Raw genomic sequence first — 17,281 nt, forward strand, 5'->3', positions numbered from 1 at the left:
TATGAGTTTGTGTGAGACTGAGATGCGAGAAAGTCATGCAACACTCTTACGCTAGCATCTCACTCAGCGCTGTCTGTAAATCTCGCCTTAAGTAATATAGAAAAATTATTTTCTATTAGTTTGTCTTACTAAAACTTGAGAATGGCTAGACCGATATGTATAGTTTATATTTTAATTTACAGATAATTTCAATTGTATGAAAGAAAATTAGTATAAAATAATTTTCTTTAGCAGGTACTTAGGTTTTTATCCCGGAAAAGTAAACGGTCTGTGTGGGGTAGCACTTTAGCGAACTTTCAAATTTTTAATCAAAACGTAATAAGAGCTACTCATATACTTTAATGGTAGCCAGCTCCGAAGTTATTACGGATATGAAAGTAATAACATATGTCAAAAAATCCTTAAGCTATTTTTAAATTAAAGCACTAAAATATATGTTGTAAATATAAATATGTCTTGCTGATGTTACTATATCACTCTTAAGAGTTTTCAATGGTTTTCAAAAATAATTTAAAATAAATTCTACTTTGAAGATAAAATATTTAAATTAGTCTGTCAATACTGGTCTTGTATTGTGAGTTCAATGTAACATTAAATTAATGTTTACATAACAGTAGTAATGATCGTCATGTTAACAATAATTAAGCATCGGTATTATATGTATGTCAATTGAATTCTATTATTTTTTTAGTAAAAAGTCGATTTAGTTTATTTTTAATTTGCCTATACTCGAATAGTCATTATACGGAAACTGTGCACGATGGTATCAAAAATTAGATTAATTTTAACATACTGCAATCGTTGACGTCTCGACTATAAGCTATTTAATTTCGCAACCAATCATTCTATAGAAGAGTAATTAATGTTCGATTTTTGAATCATTATAAAAACCGGAATCCATTTAAAAGCGTTAATCGAAAAACACGTAAATCGCTATTCATGTTTTTCGTAATTATTAATTTTGAGTAAGCAAATTTCATTATTTTCAATCATCAATTTATAGATTATGAATTCTGAATATGAAAGCAATTAACTTCGATTTTCTTTTAATGATATTGGAGCAAATTCAATCTTGACTCGGGTAATTTATTTAAATATCAGTCTGAAATTTCAGATGAAATTTATATAAATAGATTTTAAATAGCTTAATGGATAAAACATTATATAGACATAGTTTTTATTTTCCACTTCTCTGTAATACTTTTAGGTAAAAAGAAAAAGTGATAGTTTGATAAAATTACTAAAGTTTTATCAAACTTTAGAATTGCAATTACTACACGCTTTAATTAAATGTATTAAATAAATTAAGATAATTACTTAATAATGAACAGAAACATTACATCACGAGATATATAGCAATATGATGTCTCTGTTTGGTAAACTGTAATTTAATTATAACTTTATTGCCAATGTACAGAAAAGCATTTCTAATAATTAAATTAATTCGCATTTATATCAAGTAAGATATTTGCTTTTTCATGTATTAATTGTACAGTTTTCTTTAATAAAGACTGAAGGTAAATTGGGTTAGACATAAATTATACATTTGTACATATATCAATTCAATTTCAATTTCAAAAATTCTTTATTTAATGTTCAATAAAAATTAAGAGTGCTACATGTCCAGTGTACATTAATTCCTGGAATGTAACTTAACTTATAACTAACACGTTTTATTAAAAGCCGTATTGCTTTTTTAAAAAACTTATGAGAAGGAACAGATAAAAACTAAAGTTATAATAATTCGAGATTTAGCATTGATAATGAGGTAAACTGGGAACTATGCAATCTTTAGTTGAGATTTGCGATTTTTGACATATCTAGATTTAACTAAATTTGTATATCATTACTTTGAAGATTACTATCTAGATAGTAATGTTCCATGATTAGTAAAGACACGTAAAAAAATTACAGTTTATTTTTGAAAACCACTACGGTTTGTATATTGTAACAATATACACATCATATATTTTTGAACGTAAATTACGGTATTCATTTACTTTAAACTTATAATTTTGTATGGATCTATTTTGAAAAATCTGAATACAATGATGTAGTAGATATCGTTATACTAGAAACATTATTAACAACGTGTCACTTACATTGATATATTGAGGAAGACAGAGAGCAGGAACTCGTTGTATATCGCCATAGAGATGAACCGGCTTTCGTTGAACTCGGAAGGCGCTTTCCGGACCATTATACACAAACGGATACCCCATACCAGGAAAATCACTTCCACTGTAACAATAAAGTACAAAAATGTTCCATATATCTGGTTTCTTATATAGGTTAACACAATATTTATGTTTCGGCTTCATCTACGATTTCAGTTGTCAAATAGCCAAAGAATAGACGTCCTTGCCCTGTTCTGTTTTCCATTACAGGGCTCTTTAAAACAAAAAAAAAACTGATTAATTAATTGTCAATTTCTTAAGTTATCTTTTTTACTAGTGTTTTTTTTTGTTTTGTCAAATAATGTCATGTTTGCCTTGTTATAAGTGTTTGTCACATTTAAAATTGTATTTATAGATTTTCTATTTTTAGCGATGTAACAGTGTTCCAAGCGTTAGCAAGCCTGTTTATCAATAAAAAAAATTAATATTTTACATGTGATATGAAATGTTAGTGTTAAGTTAGGACGTGTGTGGAGAATGATTGCTGTCATCATCTTGTCACGATCTTTTAAAACGGTTAGAGATTTCATGGTTTATGGGTCCTTCAAGAAGAGAGCGTACCAATTCTTGAAAGGCCCGCAACGTACATGCGAGCTTTCTGACCATGTGAGTGTCTATGGGTTTATCCCTTATCAGGGAGCCTCTTGCCCGTTTACCTCCTATAACATATAAAAAGACATGTGGGGAATGTAGGGGTTCATAACGCAATACAAATAATACAGGACAAAACAACAACGCAATATTTTTTATTTTCCTCTATGCGTATATCATTTATTCGTCTCTTGAAATGCATGATATGAGGTAGTAAAAACAGTATTGCAATTTTGTGAGGGGAATTTTCCATATGGAAAATCGCGTTGGTTTTATTCATAATGTTGTATATTTCATAAGGTCGCATGTCTGAATGTATAACAGAACTTTCATCATAATAAAGGAACATGAATGGATAATTTAAATGACGGATATTTTTTAAAGGCCAGCAACCCACTTGCAAGCTTCCTGGTGTGTTCTTTCCGCACATAATCTATGTCGCCTGTTCGCTATCCCCATTAAAACATAATTTATTATAGTTAGTCAATGAAATATTTGTTCTAAATACATATTGTTTACATATATATGATGAAGGTAATATATAAATGTTCTAATAAATCAATCACGCGTTTAAAATGTTTTCTGTTTGTTTTTCTACAGAAATATAAATGAATCGCAAAATACCTAACTAAGCGCAAAACTCGAAGACGGCTTGACCAGATTCTTCTTTGAACTTTGAGAGAAAAACTGAAAAGTTTTGTTTTGTTTAGAAGTTTTAGGTTTTATTCCGAGAAATCAGAGTCACTATGGGGTAGCATAGTACCAAATACTGGCTAAGTAAAAAAAATCATATTAAAGCGAAACTATTTTTTCTATAGAACAGGGCGCAAACGGGTTTTTTTTTTTTTTTTTTTTTTTTTTTTTTTTTTTTTTTTTTTGAATGGAATCTCGCTGTTGGCCTGAAGGGCAGGACGGAAGCTCACTGGAGTGAGCGAAGTGCGAAGTAAAGGTCCTCGCCTTCCCCGGTGAAGGCGGTTTTTTACCCTAATCTGTCTATTGCTACTGCTATTATTATTGGCCGCGCGGGCGGCTTTTAATTTATCGTTAGCTACTGTGATTGGATCATCCGGATCCGTTAGTACGTGTCGGGGCCTCCTACGAGCCTTTTTAGTCGGGAAGGGGTAGTAATTGATGCTTTTACGCACCAGTGGGTTGGGATGGTGTTTAGCCTTGTCGAAGTGGCGTTTGGACGCCAACTTCATCCATTGGGCTATGGTAGGGAGCTCCAGGTCATAGTGGAGATCGACGTTTCTCACGTAGAAGGGTGCGCCGGTCGCAATTCTCATGAAACGCGACTGTAGCACCTGTAACCGGTGGATGTACGAGGGGGCACAGTGCGCGAAGACTACGCTAGCGTAAGTCATGCACGGTCGGACGCAGGCCTTGTACAAGGTTACCTTGTGTCTAAGGGACATGTGACTCCTTTTATTTAGGAGGTAATGGAGGCGAGAGAGGACAAAAGCGGCCTTCTTGCGAACGGCGGCTACATGCTTACGAAAATACATGCCGCTGTCGAGCGTGACTCCTAGATATTTGACGGACTTTTGCCATGGAATGGCTTGTCCGTAAAGGGTGACCTCTTTTTTGAGGAGAAATTTTTCCCGAGTATTAGCGTTAGCACCGGGGTTGCCCCTGGCAAAGAGAACTGCAACGCTTTTCTCGGGATTTAATTGGAAGCCCCATTTCCGGAACCATTCGCCTAGCGACGTGGTTGCGGTCTGGAGTCTATCCACGATGACACCTCTGTCTTTATGAGTGGTATAGAGAGCGGTGTCGTCGGCATAGAGGGCTAGCTCCACATTCGGAGCCCTAGGGATGTCGCCGGTATACAGCGTGAAGAGAAGGGGCGAAAGCACCGAGCCTTGCGGTACTCCGGCCCTGATTGGACGAGGAGACGATAACGTTCCTTCCACGCGATAGCGAATTGAACGGTCGGACAAGAAGTCGTGTACGATACGCACGAGTCTCAGTGGCACTTGAAGGTGATAGAGCTTGTAAATCAAGCCGTTGTGCCACACCTTGTCGAACGCCTTCGCTATGTCGAAGAAGAGCGCACCCGTGGCTCTCGGTTTCAGTGAGCTGTTCATCCCTGAAAGGATGTGCTCCGTGATCCGATGGACTTGATGGACGCACGAGTGGGCCGGCCTAAAGCCAAACTGCTCATCGGGGATGAGCCCCTTCTCTAGGGCATAGTCTAGGAGGCGCTTTTTCACTACCTTCTCGTACAGCTTGCTCAGCGTGTTGAGAAGGCTGATAGGGCGGTAACTGGTGGGATTGTTACGAGGCTTGCCCGGTTTGTGAATACCTATGACAATGGCCTCTTTCCACTGCGCCGGGAAGGTGCAGTTTTCGAGTAGGCAATTGAATATGGCCACTAGCAAGCATATCAGATGGGGCGGGAGGCACCGGAGGACCTTATTCGAGATGGCGTCGAGACCTGGAGATTTACGAGGCAGTGAACTCTTGATTAGAGTTTTGACCTCGGCGATCGACGTAGGCGGGAGCGGCTCGGGAGAGAGGGGCAGTGCAACTATGCGTTTGACTTCGCGGTTCACGTGTTCGACGTGCGCCGGGTCGCTATGGTCGAGATACGGCGTGCACTGCTCCACTAGGTTGACGGCTAAGCACTCGGCTTTTTCGTCGTCATCGAATGCGTCAGGCAGATTTGGACGCTTGAGAGGGGGCATAGAAGCCACCGTGTCGGTTTTAAGGGAACGCGCGAGAGACCAATAGGCCGTATGCGAAGGTGACAATTCGCTGGTAAGACGGTCCCAGCGTTCGTTTCTTATTTCACGCATGCGCTCTTTGACTCGGCGCTGCGAGGCGCGGAGTGCTCTGCGGTTATCGTCGGTCGGCGCTCTGGCGAAGGCGCGAGTCGCCGCGTTCTTCTCGGTCAACAGACGCCTCGCGTCCGGGGGAAGCTCCCAGCGTTGAGCGAACTCATCTGGGACCTTCCGGGACGATTCGGCGACCTTGGTCTGAATGTAATTTGTGACCGAGGAGATCGCGTCTAACGCGTGAGCGGACGAGACTAAATCGTCGGGGATGTTAGAGAGGTCAGAAGTTTCGACGGGCTTGAGGGCCTCGTCTAGCTTCTGCCAGTCGACAATGGACTTGTACCTCTTCTCTTGGGTATTAGGTGGGCCGAATTCAAATTGAACCGGGAAATGATCTGAGTCTAATTCGTGTAGCACTTCTACGCTACGCGGCTGTAGTGCTACGTTTCGTAGAACCGCTACGTCTAAGACGTCCGTTGAGAGAAGGCCGTTACAAGTTATGCCGCGACGAGTCGGTTGAATGGGGGCTATGACATTGAAATTGAGCACGTCAATAAGCCTACTGAGGGCTCGCCCGTTAGGGTTTTCTTTTGAGCTATTCCAGTCCCCGTGCTTGCTATTGAGATCCCCGACCAATAAGACCGAGGGGCCCAGCGCAAACAGAGTCCTAAGATCGCTCTCTAGGATGTCCTTAGATGGAGGGAGATACACCGACACGATAATAATCGGCTGATGACCGGTCATAGCCACGCGTAACACAGAGCACTCTATGTTTGTTAGCGACGGCGGGTCTAGCGGCGAGCAGTGAAGCGCACGTCTATAGTAGATGAGCGTTCCGCCTTTCGCCGTAGGTCGGTCGTTTCTAACCGCGACGTAATTCGCGAATCTAGGTGCGCGGACGCTGGGTTTAAGAAACGTTTCCTGTACGAGGAAAATATCTATTTGGTGGCGAACGAGGAAATCTCGGACCAAATCTGCCTGCGGCTTGAAACCGTTTGCGTTAAATGTCACTACGGACAGCGATCGAGCCTTGACCCTAGACGTGGTCGTAGCTATTTCGGTGTGTTAGATTGTACAAATTGCCGCACGGATTGTAGTAGCAGGGCATGCTGAGAAACGACGTCAACCTTAGCGTTCACACCTTTAGCTGACGTATAGGCTTCGTGGAATGCAACCAGGGCATCCAGGTCTAACGCGCCTACAACGCTAAGCGCAAGATTAAATGCGCTGTGAACTTTTGCGGACTCCGCAGATGCCTCCGCGGGAGGGCGGGGGGCTTGAGGAGGAGGGCTCGCCTTAGGGGTGGTCCTCTCCGTTGTGGCGGGTGTTGGCGCTGGCGCCTGGGAAGGCGCCGCAGGTGCCGCTTTGGTTGGTAGAGGCGGGAAGGCCTCTGACGTGAGCTGGGGAGGGCCCTCCGTTGCCGGGGGCTTGACCCAGGGGCTATTTTCGGGCTGCGGGGCCGGCACGTAAGTGGGCTTTGCTCCCAGGCCACGGCGGGCCGCGTCACGCCCCGCCGCGCGCCTAGACGCCGGCTTATGCGCCTTGGGGGCTCGAGGACAACCGCGATAATTCGCTGGGTGCCCCCGTTGCCCGCAAAGCACGCACGCCGGCGGCTCGGCGCACGGAAGTGTGCGCTTGCAGTCCGCGGTGCCATGGTCGCCTAAGCACTTAACGCAACGCGCCCTGGCGAAACAGTTACGGGCTGCGTGCCCGTAGAGTTGACAGCGATGACACTGTCGTGTAAATGAATGTTTGAGGGGAGTTTCGACCCTCAGTCCGGAGAGCTTGCAACACTCTCTGAGACCGAATATCTTTTTCCCGCTCGGAGTGAGATCTAGCACTACGAGTACCATATCGTACTCTTCCTTGGTAGTGCGTTGGAGCATTCTAAATACCTCCCTAACGGGGTACCCTTGCTCAACTAAGTCGGTTTGGACTATCCCGGAGTCTATTTCCTTCGGAATGCCCTTGACAACTACCCTGAGGACGCGCTCCTCGGGTAGGGGGAAAGTATGTCCTCCGATACCTTCAGAGCGAAGGTGGGAGGTTAAAAAGCGGTGGTGATCCGATGAAAACACCTGTACGCATAAATTATCCCGCAGCGTACGGGCTTTGTAATTTATCGACTTAGTGTCGAGGAGCTTAGAGAGGGCGGGCCATACACCCTTGTCCCTAATGTAAACGGGCGGCGGTGTTTTAATACGGTCCGCGGGAGCGGACGGCGCGGGTTTTCCCGATAAAAGGGAGCTAAGATCCCTCTTAGGAGGGCTTGAGGGCTGAGTTGGCCTCTTGGCCGGAGGACCGCCTTTAGCCGAGCGCTTTTTCTTGCGCCCTACCGTTTCGAAGCCGTCTGACTCGTTCGACGACGTTTCGTTTAATGATTCCGCCCGGGCGGATTGAGTCGACATGCGCGACGAAGGCCGTGATTGGCTTATTAACTCATCGCTTACGCTTTCCGCACGGAGCGGTGAGCGCGAGCGCGAGCGAGACCCTGATTGGTCGGTGCGTGAGGTGGTACCGCATTCATCGATGCGCGTGCGAGAACCGGATTGGTCGATAATTAATCGCGATGCCTTCGCGGAGGCATTTTTATTATACACCTTACGCGGCGGCGGTGACGGCGAACGCGGCGAGTCAGCGACAACGGACTCATTAAAGGCCCGAATAACGTCTGGATAACGATTGTTTAAAAAGAGCATTAAACTGCTCATGTCAGGTGGGTCCTCGGACGCCATTCTGAAGGCGGGAAGCCAACAGTTTGACGACGAGTGTGTACCTAAGCCTACTGGTAGTGAGTACCTAAGCTAGTGATTTGCCCTAACGTGTATGCGTCTCCGCTGGTGATAGCGGAGGTGTGGTTTGTCACCGACCTAACCAGCCCGTAGGAGTTTGGGTAAATAGAGCCCCTACGGATGTGACAGGACCCGTCCAACAGTGGACCTGTTTTTAGCCGGTTGCTAGGAAAGTAGTTGGAGTACCTACTCCCTATCGCGTGCCTACTAAGAGGCCCGGCCGCCAACAGGACTTGGAGGAAGCGGAGGGGCTGTTACGCGCCTTGAAAAAGGCACGGTGATTGCACCCCGGACAAAACACTCCCGCACAAGGCGTTAACCGACAGATAACCGTTTGGCACCGTTAGGTGGCTATCTGAGCGGCCGCAGGTAAACCCGCGATCATAAATTGCAGCCTTCAAAGCCCGTTGTCCACCGAAGGCGCGAAGCGACCAATGAGAGCGCAGCAGGCGGCAAAGGCAGCAGTCGGAGAGCGCGTGCGCACTGTACACAGTGGCAAGCGGCGATGACTCACACGGAGCGAGCGAGAGAGCACTGGAGCAGACGTCCGCACGGGACGACGGTCGGTTGCAGAGTTTTTGCGCAAACGGGCAGGATCACCTGATGTTAATATACCGCCGCCCATGGACACTCTCAATGCCAGAGGGCGAGTGCGTTGCCGGCCTTTTAAGAATTAGTATGCTCTTTCCTTGAAGGAATCTAAGTCAAATTGGTTCTGAAATATGAAAAATGGCCAGCTGGTTCCACAAAGTGGTGGTGCGCGGCTAAAACTGCCTTGAAAAACGCGCAGTTGTGGAACTAGTCAAAAATTATCAGTTACAACTTTATTATATTGATTCGACGTTGAAATTTTCATAAAATTCACGCGCACTTGGCAAGCGGCAATGCCAGGTTCTTATCTCAGTGTCGTAAACATACATATCTGCCTGTCGCGATACATTTTTAATATTTTATTCATGAAAGAAACTACTTCTTATCGAGTGTTCTTGGATAGGAAATTTTTGGGTGTATACTGGTATTGAGAGAATTTACGTAACGGCAACATGTGGTATTTATCTTATTTATTTGTTTATCTTTGGCTACAGTTCTTGTCTTGTCGCAGTTTCATTGTCTTCTTAGCTTCAACATTAAATAGAACATTTTACTTCTAAATATTATAAAGATGAAAGATCTGCGAAAACTATTAATGATAAGAAAAAATTGTTCATCAAAGAACATATCTAAAAAATACTATTTTTATTGTTACAAAAATTAATTTCTTTTACTATATCGTTCTTGTGAGCGCTCTCAGCTCTGGATTGAATAAATCTTAACTGTATTAAGCAGTTAATGGTTGAAACATTCTAGAAACAGTGAATTTATTTACTCAACTTAGTTTCTCGTTAACCACTATCGTTCTAGTGAACCGAGTTGAGTAAATAATGTTTGTGAATATCAGGAATACGCATATATATTTAAGGGAAGGTATTAAATTAAATAATTGCATCCTCGTAGCGAAAGATATTCTCAGCGAAATTTTTATAAAATTAATAAATCGACGTTGAAGCTAGAATAGACTAAAAACAAACAACAATAAACTATTGTCAGATATTGTCCAGATAAATATAAACAACGGAAAAGTATCTGGTCACCCACAACTAAAGGATGTCCCTAGTTTAGGAACTAGCGTCTGTAAACCATATACATAATTGTGTAATTTTTTATATAAATAAATTAAAGCATGTTTTCCCAGTGGTTTCAGCGTGGGTCTCTCATCCCTGAGGGCGTAGGTTCAATCCCCGGCTGTGCGCCAATGAAATTTCTTTCTATTTAACATTTCCCCCACGTTGAAGAAAGGCGGGTGTCAGCCACAGAAGGCTACTTGGATTTACAAACGATTATGAAACAGATGGGCTGTGACTCAAACCTAAAAAGGTTACAACTGATTTATATGTAAATAAAATTCTATCTAATTGGTAATCACTATACATAGTATAAAACAAAGTCGCTTTCTCTGTCCCTATGTCCCTTTGTATGCTTAAATCTTTGAAACTACGCAACGGATTTTCGCATCAAACGCAGGCTGCGACGCTGCCTTCCAGCGACGGAAATAACAATACATAATAAAAACCTGCTTTTCATCAGCATTGCACCCGTGCGAAGCTGGGTCACTAGTTATAATGATAAATAAATCTTACATGTCGTAAATGAATGGTCCCACCAGTCTGTATTGCAGAGATACGCTTTCAGGTCGTCCTTCGTCCTTCCCACAATGACCGCAGGTGGCGCTACGAGTGTACGTATAGACAGTAACACGCAGGCTACACCCACAATCACACCAATTCGACGTAATAGATACATGTCGGATATCTTCACGGCTTTCGCTGAACGAACTTGAAAGATTACTGAGATCCTGTGGACAAATGTAATTCACATATATAACGAACTGTCTTGGTTGTCTAAATATATTTTTTCTACATTTTTTATAGAACAGGGCAAACGGGCAGGAGGCTCACCTGATGTTAAGTGATACCGCCGCCCGTGATAACTCTCGATGCTAGAGGGCTCGCGAGTGCATTGCCGGCCTTTTAAGAATTTGTACGCTCTTTTCTTGAAGGACCCTAAGTCAAATTGGTTCGGAAATACTTCATTGGGCAGGTGGTTCCACAATTTTGATCACCCGGCAATGGTGTACCATGCAATAATGCACATGCATAGAACTTTTATTGAACTTTGTAATTTGTGAAATGAATGTAAAAAGGTAATAAACAAATATTTGGCTTTAACCTATCCTTGCCTTTTTTCTATCCTTTCTTACTGTATGTAGTACCCCAAGTAATATTAATGACTTTAAGGTAAACTAATAAATGAATAATAACTGCTAATAAATGAATATATGTGCAGTACATACATATTTTCTAACACAATCTCTGTTTCTATAGCATAAACATTTGTGAGAAGTTGACGTACGTTACCTAAAATAGCGTAATGATAGTGAACTTGTGTTATAAAGTCTGGAAAACGTGTTGCGTAAGTCATATAAACTACCGAAAACTCTAGTGACCCGTGAATTGTGAAGTGATTTATGCTTCATAACTTATACTCAATCAATCAATTACGTAACAACCTCAAGTGGAGGATCACAGGCTGACGGATACGTTCTTGATAGAAGTGCTACGTAGTAAAAAAACATATATAAGAAAGCAAGTTTTATTAAGTAACTACAAGAAAATACAAGTACCGACGCAATACTTTTCGATTTTGGTACATTATCTCCTGTAATCATCTCAGGGCAGGCCCTAAATTTTATAAAATAAAGAAAAAGAGGAAACCAATGCTAAATAGGCGACAACGCACTTTTAAAAAAAAATGTAAAATTTGAGTCTTTTAGCGTGATTAATCGCGGGCGATGGAATCACCTAACATCAGGTGAGAAATTATTTTATAAGGCAAGGTTTGGCAGATTACCCTTCTGTGCCTGAGACTCGCGATAAGTATTTGGGTTTCCTGGTTTTCCTCGACTGTGTGACATAGTATTACATAGGTGGAAATTAATAGGCATATGACTTTTTTATTTATTTAAAAAAAATATTTAATATTATATTACCATAAATAATAAAGATCTGGAAGGAATTAATACGTCAATGTAGAAAATTTGAAAAGCAATTTCCATTCGTTCCACCAAAGCGTAGCTTCGGAGTTGTAACGAAATACAAAGCGCTAGAAAAAACCAATATCAAAGGCTTTGATGTAACGCAAACTTATTTGAATATACCTATGTTCTCGTTAAAGCTCGAATCTTCAGCGTTTTTGTAAGACACGAATTACTATCAGGAAACGTTTAGGTTTGATTTCTCTTCCCTTTGACAGAATTTCCTTATTTTTATTATTTCATAAATAAGGATTAACAGTTTTATAGACCCGGTAACTGATTTATTTATTTGGAAACAAAACAGATACATCTTTACAATAAAAAAAAGAAAAAAAAATGATATAGTGACTTAGTAAGATTCATAGTCCAGAATAAGAGTTTCGCGCGTCTCGACTCTTGTTAGTCTTAGGCCATAAGTTCAAACCCCGGGTGTGCACCAATTTCTATGTCTACGATTTCTATTGTTCGTACATTAACTTATACATTATAAAAAAACGCAAGTCTTAAAAATAACATTGGCAACGTAGATGGAAGATAAAATATCTGTTGAGATAACATAAAGTCGTATTTTGCCACAATATCGTGTTTTGTTTTTGGGTGGGTCTGGTCCGTTTTTTCGAAACGATATTAGTTTTAAAAAACATGCAGGAATCATAATACAATATAGATTTTTAATTACACACTCAATATTTTTTTACTTGTAACAAATAAATTTTTCTGCCGCGTTTTTGTTATTATTAGGACGCACATTTTATTTGGCTTCATAGTGAAAATAACAACATAATATAGTTATATTTACTTAAAGTAAAAGTAAATTATTTAACTTTCAGAATCACTCCCGACTCTAATCAATTAAATTTCTACAAATTGTCAATTTACCTTAATTATTTTTAACTATACCCTCTTCCTGCTTCAACGTAATCAAATTTAAATCTTAATGAATTCTTAATTTTTAAATTAAGAATTTCGAAGTTGGAATTCCCGGCGGTACGACATGAATTGTATTTTTAGACTTATTTAGAATATGAAATATTTGATTATAAAAGAGGTATGTGTAGGCTCAATTATTAAGAGCCAAAAGTACAGTCATCTTATACTATTAATATTTTATTTATTACATGCATGGCATACAGAGGCTCTTCAAGCATCAAGGAATTAATTAAACCAAGGTAATCTTTTAGTGTCGAAACAGATCGGTGATTTTTGCGTGTGCGTGTTTTTGTGCCGGAAACGCTCAAGCAATGAATTCCAATTGGGTATAAATGTTACAATGTAACAAAGTTACAAAGTAAAGAGAAAGAGAGTGAGTCGGTATTTCCCAAGAACATGCGCGTGGTATTCTTGCTATGCAACAGAGTAAACAGTGTGAGCGTCGTGAAATTAGCTGAAATACGTGCTTGTTAACCAATTTATAATATTCATTATTTAATTGTCAAAGATGCGATCAGTTGTGTGTAAGCAATTTTAATGAAGTTTGACTCTCGACTCCACGCATTATTTTTTTTTTATAGAACAGGGGGCAAACGGGCAGGAGGCTCACCTGATGTTAAGTGATACCGCCGCCCATGGACACTCTCAATGCCAGAGGGCTCGCGAGTGCGTTGCCGCTCTTTTTTCTTTAATAACCTGAAAAGTCAACATTATGGCCTTTATCCAGAATTGATATTGACACGTTCATAACAAACCTGTCAAGTATAAGTTGGTACTAAGAAAGAGAGCTAAAATAATGAATAATGGCAACCGTGACATAAAATAAAAGCGCTAAGTTGTACTTGACAGCCGGCAGCTAAAAGTTAATGCCTCTGTTATCGTTGCGTTCGACCCGTTACACTTTTACTCGCTGCAGAAGTAATTTCAAGGATAATTCAACGATTTGGGTGTAATATTAAACTAAGTGATGTCGAAAGAGTTTCTAAAAAGGACAGAACTTTTGTAAGTTCTCTATATATGATAGTGAACTTACAAAAGTTCTTCTTAACTTTTTGGAGTTTACTCCTTAAGAATCGATTTTCATATATAAGGCGCCCGGTATGAGAAAAATATGACAGGTAAAATCTACTGATGAATGACCTCGTTACTTTTTTGGTGCGCACCTATGGTGCGCAACTTTCTAATTTGGTTGGATTATTTTAAAAAATAAATGATAATTGTCAGATAATAATAATTACATAATTTATCAACATTCCTAATGAAATATTTGTGCACATCTGAAATTGACTATTGTGAAAAGTTTAATGTAAAATATTTCGCCGATTAGTTATAATAAATGTATATAAAATGAATAAATATATATTTACTAGCGGATCCGACAGACGTTGTCCTGTCTACACGTCTTTAATTTCAAAATTTCAATTTTTAATAAGACATTTTGATGAAAATTATTATACAAATGTTATGACAATATCTAACGATCCAGCACATGGTCACACACGATATAACACAATGATAACAAAACTTTTTTTAAATTTCGGGACAGACTAAAATTAAAATTCGAATATTATTTAAAATTTGACACTGCGATGGTAGCGCCATCTGTCGGATCCAATTTAAAACATTCCAAAATCAATCAATCAACAACTAATGAATTGAAAATTAATTAAAAAAACATTGTCCAGCGGACAAAATTGTGAATCTAAACCATTCCCAGATCCCCTTGAACACACACAAAAAATTTCGTCTAAATCGGTCCAGTGGTTTTTTTTTTTTTTTTTTTAAATGGAGCTGCGAACCCACCCCTGACTTTTGCTTATCAGGGTCCTTTTTTGCTGTATTTATTTTGTTCATTCAATTTTTTATTTTTATTTTAATATTGTTATGTTATATTATATTGTGTTTCTTACAGCAGCTTTATGCATTCACATTTACTTAACATTTTACATTTCCTAGTATAGTGTAGTAGTTTTCTTTATTTAAATTGTATATTTATTTTCTTTGTTTATTTACATTCACTTTACATACTTTCATAAAAATTTAGCATTTTGGTCATTTTGAATTAATTACAGGGCGTAGCAATATTCCGGGCGCCGTTGAATATTCGCGTCCTCCGCAGAATCCGCTCGCAAAATTTTTCCAGGGCCGTCCTGTGCCCCGCAAGGATGTCGGGCAGCACATTGCGTGTCATCCGCATCCCCACGGTCTGCTCCAGATCGTGCCTTTGAATGGCGAATATGGGGCACTCCACTAGGAGATGCTCCACCGTTTGTATTGTGTTTTCGTCGCATTCACATGCGGGACTCGTTTTTATTTTGAAACGGTGGAGGTATTCCGCGAAGGCTCCATGCCCTGTCAAAATTTGGGTCATTATAGGGTTAAACCCTTTGGTCCTTGCGATTTTGTACGCAGCTTCTGGGTCGGGCAAGAACATCCTAGTTGTCGCCCCGGTTGTTTCTTCGGACTGTCTCTTGACCCATTCCCGCACCGTGCCTGCGCGTATTAATTTTTTAATGTATGATAGCGGGCAGCGGTCGTAGACTGGCCTCCGCTTTGTGTTAGTGGCTTCTTTGGCCAACTGGTCCGCTCTTTCGTTCCCTCTTCTCCCCGCGTGTGCTTTTACCCAGAAAAGTTTGACGCTCTTCTCTGGGTGCTGGGTAAGAAGCTCGCGGATCTCGGTGACCAGGGGATCGAAAGAGCGTCCCCCCGCAACCGCATCCAATGCAGACCTTGAGTCGCTGTATATGAGGACCTCGGTCTCCTTCCGCTGCACCGCTGTCTGCGCCGCTCTTTGTAACGCCACCAGTTCTGCCTGATACACGGTGCAGAAATGTGCCAGAGGCAGCTTTTGACTCTTTATTTCTTTTTCTCCCTTCCAAAGGGAGATCGCAGCTCCCACCCCTTCTTGCGTCTTACTACCATCCGTATATATTTGAATGCTTTCATTATTTATCGCTAGTTCTTAGTTTGTTAGAATAACATATTCCACTGCTGTCTTTGCCGGGTGAAGACTTTTATGAAAAGGTGTTTTCGTTTCCACCTCAGCTCCCCCTAAGTACTCGCAGGTCATATGCCCCTTTTTAATTTGGTATAATGTTTTGTTTTCGTGTACTCTCAGATCTAGGGGGAGTAAGCCTGCCAGCACTCTGAGGGAGCTGAGTGGAGCTGTCCTATAAGCCCTACATATCTTTATAGCAAAACTTCTTTGCACTGTGTCCAGTCTTTTGATCATGTACCTCTTTTTTGCCGCGTCAGCCCATACATTTGCCGCGTAGAGGACCAGTCGTTTAGGAGGAGTTTAGTTACATACACACGCACACAAGAAATATATATATTAAGATATATGTATTTTATTTTCATTAATTTGTTAATTTACCCTTTCATATGGTATTAATCTTATTTTCAGTTGGATAAACTCTTTTTGCGTATGTTTAGACAATCGTACTTAAGGAGTAAACTCCAGTCGTGCGTCGGAGCTGACACACACAATTTTTTTTTTATTTAAAAAATAATCTTTAGCTTGTTTTACGTAATTAATTTCTTTTGTTTGTTGATTTCTCGTGTATTATTTGTTACATTTGCATTGCATTTGCATATCATTCTTCTTGATTAACTTCTCACTTCTTTTAAAAAGATTTTTAGTAAATAAAAAATAATCATAAATTAAAATTAAAGTTTATCCATTCAAATAAAGAAAATATATTCAGAGTTCACAGCACCAGTACGTAAACATAGCGCAAAACATTTAATTCAACAAAGGTCTCTTTATCTGTCTAAAGCAGCCGAGTTGTCATTTCTGTGTAAATAAACAAAATCTTGTTTTCTAAAGAAGTCCCAGTGTTTTATTTATTAATATAGAACGTGGAGCCCTTTCCAGCCCTTTTATTATTCAATTTGACCCGCGGTTTGATGTTTTATTAGATTAGGTGTAGTAAAGACTTCATGAATACGTATGTACATAAAAAGTTTTTAATCAGCTAAACCTTGTCGAAAATCTTAAATTCTAATATTTAAAATGACATAAATTATTTCGGAAAAACAACACGTTCCAGAAAACATTATTAGACGTAAAAATAATATCCGTAAAAATTATAATCATCGGCTAGTACGCCTTTCATAAACCAAAAATTAAAGAGTATTTTCAAGAGAGGTCACAAAAAATTCAAAATTTAAACCTTGACAAGATGTCTAATAATTCCGTATAGCTATTTGTTACATTAACATTTCCTTTGATTATTTTTAATGGATTTCTGTCATCCATTGAAATGTCTGACAGATTAATTATATTTATGGTATTGTGAAATTGCTTAGTTACATGACTTATAATTAATGGAAAACAGTTTTGACCAAGTGGCTTAAGAGAAAAAAAATTACTTGCCTTAG

The 17,281-nt window shown here is 40.1% G+C and overlaps 1 protein-coding gene across 1 annotated transcript in view; it reads right to left on the reverse strand.

Annotated features, from left to right (window-relative positions):
* Positions 1 to 17,281, reverse strand: part of LOC110993646 (probable G-protein coupled receptor CG31760) — a 65,398-nt gene that overhangs the window by 10,412 nt on the left and 37,705 nt on the right. The window contains exons 7-8 of the mRNA XM_045632629.1: positions 10,515 to 10,729; positions 2,103 to 2,241 (exon numbers count right to left, since the gene is read on the reverse strand). Of these exons, the coding sequence (XP_045488585.1) occupies positions 2,103 to 2,241; positions 10,515 to 10,729 (354 nt within the window). The remainder of the gene's footprint in view (positions 1 to 2,102; positions 2,242 to 10,514; positions 10,730 to 17,281) is intronic.

Source organism: Pieris rapae, chromosome 20 (assembly GCF_905147795.1).
Source record: "Pieris rapae chromosome 20, ilPieRapa1.1, whole genome shotgun sequence".
In the NCBI taxonomy this organism is placed as follows: domain Eukaryota; kingdom Metazoa; phylum Arthropoda; class Insecta; order Lepidoptera; family Pieridae; genus Pieris; species Pieris rapae.